The sequence below is a fragment of the Anopheles nili genome, chromosome 3, assembly GCF_943737925.1.
Source record: "Anopheles nili chromosome 3, idAnoNiliSN_F5_01, whole genome shotgun sequence".
Taxonomy (NCBI): Eukaryota; Metazoa; Arthropoda; class Insecta; order Diptera; family Culicidae; genus Anopheles; species Anopheles nili.
The window spans coordinates 35,280,893-35,287,500 of NC_071292.1; the positions used below are offsets into that span (position 1 = coordinate 35,280,893).

The 6,608-nt window shown below is 36.3% G+C and overlaps 4 protein-coding genes across 4 annotated transcripts in view; 3 read left to right on the forward strand and 1 right to left on the reverse strand.

The window, feature by feature from the left end:
• LOC128724146 (uncharacterized) overlaps positions 1 to 6,608 on the reverse strand; it is a 29,875-nt gene that overhangs the window by 9,987 nt on the left and 13,280 nt on the right. The gene's annotated exons all lie outside the window — the stretch shown is intronic.
• On the forward strand, positions 578 to 1,164 carry LOC128723196 (larval cuticle protein A2B-like). Its single transcript, XM_053816914.1, has 2 exons — positions 578 to 626; positions 691 to 1,164. Exons 1-2 carry the CDS (start codon positions 615 to 617, stop codon positions 1,057 to 1,059), a joined length of 381 nt encoding a protein of 126 aa, XP_053672889.1. The 5' UTR covers positions 578 to 614; the 3' UTR covers positions 1,060 to 1,164.
• Positions 2,682 to 3,275, forward strand: LOC128723194 (larval cuticle protein A2B-like). The gene is made up of 2 exons (XM_053816911.1): positions 2,682 to 2,737; positions 2,802 to 3,275. The coding sequence occupies exons 1-2, from the start codon at positions 2,726 to 2,728 to the stop codon at positions 3,168 to 3,170; spliced, it is 381 nt and encodes a 126-aa protein (XP_053672886.1). The 5' UTR covers positions 2,682 to 2,725; the 3' UTR covers positions 3,171 to 3,275.
• LOC128723197 (larval cuticle protein A2B-like) lies at positions 4,806 to 5,313 on the forward strand. Its single transcript, XM_053816915.1, has 2 exons — positions 4,806 to 4,848; positions 4,913 to 5,313. The coding sequence occupies exons 1-2, from the start codon at positions 4,837 to 4,839 to the stop codon at positions 5,279 to 5,281; spliced, it is 381 nt and encodes a 126-aa protein (XP_053672890.1). The 5' UTR covers positions 4,806 to 4,836; the 3' UTR covers positions 5,282 to 5,313.

The window sequence follows — 6,608 nt, forward strand, 5'->3', positions numbered from 1 at the left end:
TTAACAATGAATAGGACTGGTTTTGAAATTTGTTAAATCACCAAACACATAAATAAAACAATGTTTCCTCCTAATTAAATTAGATCAACACTAGCTCACATATATGCCACGAAATCCCAAATAAATAGAGCAATTGGTTTGTCCAGTCAAAATAAAACAAAATTAAAACTAAACGTACCTACATTTGACCATTCGATCATTCGTTTGTTGATTACGATATCTCGCTCACCTTGACAATGAAACGCTTTCTTTGTACATAATTAATACCCTCATACCTCGCAACTCAACCATCCACTACTCTACGTAGCAGTAAAAACATGTTTCAAAGATCTTGTACATTTTTTATTTCCTTTCCTATCCTTTCACTTCAACTCGAAGGATCTAGTGATACCGGTTGTTGAATTTGGCAAATCGAGATCACCACGAATCACAATGGCACGTCGAATTTCGACGGCTTCTGGGTTGTTTTCTCTTTTTTGCTATACAATTATGAAACAAAATTGTGCATTTCACTTGCCTATATAAAGAAAGGCAACGCATTTTCCCACATCACAATCCATCGATTCACGAACGAAACAACACAGCTCCACCGAGTAGCTTACAGGTCTATCAACATGTATTCGAAGGTACTTTTTACAGTGATTCCATAACTAGTCGAATTCATTTCAACTTGATTCTATGCTTCTGCAGATCATTGTAGTTCTTGCCATCATCGCTGCGGTCAGCGCTCAAAGCCATTATGGCCACCAACAAAACTATCACCACGAAGAGGAACATTACGCCCCTGCTCACTACGAATACCACTATGATGTGCATGATGATCACACCGGAGACGTGCACGGACAACAGGAGTCGCGCAAGGACCACACCACCCAGGGAGAATACTACCTGATCGATGCTGATGGTCACAAGCGCACTGTCAAGTACCACGTCGAGGGCAAGAGCGGATTCATCGCTGAGGTCCATCGTGAGCCGATCAAGGGATACCAGGCTCCCCAGCAACACTACCAGCCACAGTACCACCATCAGGCTCCAGCTCACCAAAACTACCACCACTAGAATATAGCGACATTCATCATTCAATACCTCATAGATAAAATATAATAGTCAATTCGTTTACAAACCTAATGTTTTCAGTTTTCCTTACTCGTGTGAACTCATTTGTACTACTGTGTTTGATATTCGAGACTTTGTATTGAATGCTTGTGTGAGAAAGAGCACAATCGATACCTATACATATCTGATTTCTATATCTCCGTAGATTTCTGGCATAGCTCAATGAAAAGCAAACTACATTATTTGCAGATGCTTGTTTCTATTAGGTATTATTAGCATTCCCAGTATATATTAAACGTACATTCAGGCTAGCCACAAATTTCCTTTCACCATGCTACATTATTTCTGAAGTGCTTTTGCTGCTTCTCACAAAAATTTTCAATCTATTACTACTGATGTTTCATACAAAAATGTTCGCATAAATTTAAACATATTTTCATTGGCTTTGTTTAGCTCGGGATAATGCACTTAGTGGCTGTTGGGAGGAAAGGCTTTTCAGCTCACAAATAATTATTCAAATCTAAGTACGGCCAGGCCGTCATTAAATAAATCATAATAAAAATAACATTTATTTTCCTTAGATGACATCTATAAAAACATTCTTGAAAATTTAGGAACGGACTTGCCTAACTGTTCACAGTTGAAGAGTATCAAGGAAGTTAAAAATAAATCGGAAGTCCCCATTCTCACCTAGCATAAAATGCAAAAGCTTAACTACGTTATAGTTAGTCAGTTATGGAAAGTGTAGAATTATTGAATGTATTTCATGATTGATACGCTATGATTGATATGATTGATATGCTATAATTTGTTTGAATAAGCGATCTATTCCATGAAAATAGCCTTATACAAAATCGAAAGAAAGCTCTGACGAAATCATAAACAAGATTCACTTCATCATTCCAACGACTTTTTTCGAACTATGTCACAAATTTTTCATGTAATATCTTATAGTACGGTCAAACAATCCATATTGGTTGATTATTGAAATAGACATTTTGATGAAACATAAACGAATGCTTACACTACACTACATCAGAACATACAATATAAAAATAAAACATGAAGCTCATTCATCACAAACAATCCTCACGAAATGTTTTTTCTGTGTTTTTACTAGCTTTGGTCATAGATAATCAAACAAATATTTACATCTTCTTCTCTGAGTTTTACCGCATTTTCTGAACATTATTCATAAGAATCAAATTTTGTTTTAATCAAATCTAAAGGTACCTTCATTTGACCATTCGATCATTCGTTTGTTGATTACGATATCTCGCTGACCTTGACAATGAAACGCTTTCTTTATACATAACTAACACCGTCAAAACTCGTAACTTAACCATTCACTACTCGACGCTTCAATAAAAGCACGTCTCAAAAATTTGGAACATGTTTTATTCCCGTTCCTATCCTTTCACTTCAACTCGAAGGATCTAGTGATACCGGTTGTTGAATTTGGCAAATCCAGATCACCACGACTCACAATAGCCCGTTAAATTTCGACGGCTTCTGGGTTGTTTTCTCTTTTTTGCTATACAATTATGAAACAAAATTGTGCATTTCACTTGCCTATATAAAGAAAGGCAACGCATTTTCCCACATCACAATCCATCGGTTCACGAACGAAACAACACAGCTCCACCGAGTAGCTTACAGATCTATCAACATGTATTCGAAGGTACTTTTCACAGTGATTCCATAACTAGTCGAATTCGTTTCAACTTGATTCTATTCTTCTGCAGATCATTGTAGTTCTTGCCATCATCGCTGCGGTCAGCGCTCAGAGCCATTATGGCCACCAACAAAACTATCACCACGAAGAGGAACATTACGCCCCTGCTCACTACGAATACCACTATGATGTGCATGATGATCACACCGGAGACGTGCACGGACAACAGGAGTCGCGCAAGGACCACACCACCCAGGGAGAATACTACCTGATCGATGCTGATGGTCACAAGCGCACTGTCAAGTACCACGTCGAGGGCAAGAGCGGATTCATCGCTGAGGTCCATCGTGAGCCGATCAAGGGATACCAGGCTCCCCAGCAACACTACCAGCCACAGTACCACCATCAGGCTCCAGCTCACCAAAACTACCACCACTAGAATATAGCGACATTCATCATTCAATACCTCATAGATAAAATATAATAGTCAATTCGTTTACAAACCTAATGTTTTCAGTTTTCCTTACTCGTGTGAACTCATTTGTACTACTGTGTTTGATATTCGAGACTTTGTATTGAATGCTTGTGTGCGAAAGAGCACAATCGATACCTATACATATCTGATTTCTATATCTCCGTAGATTTCTGGCATAGCTCAATGAAAAGCAAACTACATTATTTGCAGATGCTTGTTTCTATTAGGTATTATTAGCATTCCCAGTATATATTAAACGTACATTCAGGCTAGCCACAAATTTCCTTTCACCATGCTACATTATTTCTGAAGTGCTTTTGCTGCTTCTCACAAAAATTTTCATTCTATTACTACTGATGTCTCATACAAAAATGTTCGCATAAATTTAAACATATTTTCATTGGCTTTGTTTAGCTCGGGATAATGCACTTAGTGGCTGTTGGGAGGAAAGGCTTTTCAGCTCACAAATAATTATTCAAATCTAAGTACGGCCAGGCCGTCATTAAATAAATCATAATAAAAATAACATTTATTTTCCTTAGATGACATCAATAAAAACATTCTTGAAAATTTAGGAATGGACTTGCCTAACTGTTCACAGTTGAAGAGTATCAAGGAAGTTAAAAATAAATCGGAAGTCCCCATTCTCACCTAGCATAAAATGCAAAAGCTTAACTACGTTATAGTTAGTCAGTTATGGAAAGTGTAGAATTATTGAATGTATTTCATGATTGATACGCTATGATTGATATGATTGATATGCTATAATTTGTTTGAATAAGCGATCTATTCCATGAAAATAGCCTTATACAAAATCGAAAGAAAGCTCTGACGAAATCATAAACAAGATTCACTTCATCATTCCAACGACTTTTTTCGAACTATGTCACAAATTTTTCATGTAATATCTTATAGTACGGTCAAACAATCCATATTGGTTGATTATTGAAATAGACATTTTGATGAAACATAAACGAATGCTTACACTACACTACATCAGAACATACAATATAAAAATAAAACATGAAGCTCATTCATCACAAACAATCCTCACGAAATGTTTTTTCTGTGTTTTTACTAGCTTTGGTCATAGATAATCAAACAAATATTTACATCTTCTTCTCTGAGTTTTACCGCATTTGCCGAACATTATTCATAAGAATCAAATTTTGTTTTAATCAAATCTAAAGGTACCTTCATTTGACCATTCGATCATTCGTTTGTTGATTACGATATCTCGCTGACCTTGACAATGAAACGCTTTCTTTATACATAACTAACACCGTCAAAACTCGTAACATAACCATTCACTACTCGACGCTTCAATAAAAGCACGTCTCAAAAATTTGGAACATTTTTTATTCCCGTTCCTATCCTTTCACTTCAACTCGAAGGATCTAGTGATACCGGTTGTTGAATTTGGCAAATCCAGATCACCACGACTCACAATAGCCCGTTAAATTTCGACGGCTTCTGGGTTGTTTTCTCTTTTTTGCTATACAATTATGAAACAAAATTGTGCATTTCACTTGCCTATATAAAGAAAGGCAACGCATTTTCCCACATCACAATCCATCGGTTCACGAACGAAACAACACAGCTCCACCGAGTAGCTTACAGATCTATCAACATGTATTCGAAGGTACTTTTCACAGTGATTCCATAACTAGTCGAATTCGTTTCAACTTGATTCTATTCTTCTGCAGATCATTGTAGTTCTTGCCATCATCGCTGCGGTCAGCGCTCAAAGCCATTATGGCCACCAACAAAACTATCACCACGAAGAGGAACATTATGCCCCTGCTCACTACGAATACCACTATGATGTGCATGATGATCACACCGGAGACGTGCACGGACAACAGGAGTCGCGCAAGGACCACACCACCCAGGGAGAATACTACCTGATCGATGCTGATGGTCACAAGCGCACTGTCAAGTACCACGTCGAGGGCAAGAGCGGATTCATCGCTGAGGTCCATCGTGAGCCGATCAAGGGATACCAGGCTCCCCAGCAACACTACCAGCCACAGTACCACCATCAGGCTCCAGCTCACCAAAACTACCACCACTAGAATATAGCGACATTCAACCTTCTTATACCTTTCTTAAAATCCATAAATATAAATAGCCAAATTTGGTGTGACGTACATATGTCTCAAAATGTTGCGTTCAACCCATTGATATTCTGATTCTCCTTTCTGCTTTATGTTGTAGAATCGAAATTTTATTCTTGAATTGGAAAAATATATGCTTAGATTGCACACTTTTAACGTAAAGGAGTGTCAATGCTCTTTTTCACTCTACTGTCAATGCTCTTTTTCATTTAATTCTTTTTTTTTGTGGTTTTGGTTGTACGTAATCATTGTATGAGGTAAAATTTAAATATTATTCCCTGTCCCATTTTATTTTCATTTTCAATGATTTATCATGACGTCATTTAATGAAATCAATTGATAAATTTAATAGCAACTATTTAAAAATTTGTTTACTTTAATTTTTTGTTGTTACTGATTCTGTTATTGTAAATTATCTCGCAGTAAATAGTGAATCATAGCCTTTTTTATCGTTGCGGAACAGATTTGCTTTCTCTAATAATATTTTCCTGTATATCTCCAATTAAAATATTCTTCAAAAAAAAATTTAAACATTGTTATGTGTAAAAATTTTCAAAACACATTGCAACAAGGTTTGTGCCCTAATACAATAATGTAATTTTGATACTTCAGTTATTTTTCAACTTTGTAAAGATATTGTTAGGATTTTAAACATTTTGAAATTTACCATTTATCCCAGCGAAGTTTTGATACCACTGATTTTAATTTAGAAATCTTTCAATCAATTCAATCATCAACTATCAATTATCACATAATAAACAATGTTATATACATTATACACTTCACTTATAACTTTAACATTCACATTTTATTCACAATTTGCACTTTATGGATGAATAAGCATAGTTTATGTTGATGTGATTCAAAAGCTGAATAATGAGTCTATAAACTGAATTTCTAGTAAACTACCTTAAAACACGTTTACCCAAATTACAACACCACGAGTAAAATGCAAAATATTTTATAGATATGTGTATCCGATCCTCACTCTTCAGTATCTAAGTTCATACTACGTCTTTTTGCCTGCGCAGACTTCCTCTAGTTGAACGTCTAGAGGAACTTCAAAAAGTAGTTTTTGGAATGATGTAATTTTTTAAAATTCAAAATCAGCCGAACACGTCGGTAGTCTGCAGAACCAACCGAGATCGCGCAGACAGACGTACTGAGATCAACGTTATGCACTTTTCAAGCCTGATCTACAATTTCGCACGATCTAAATGTCAACCGAGTTCATGATCGCTCATGAATAAACTTTCAGCTCGTTTACATTCAGTAACTTGCTTTG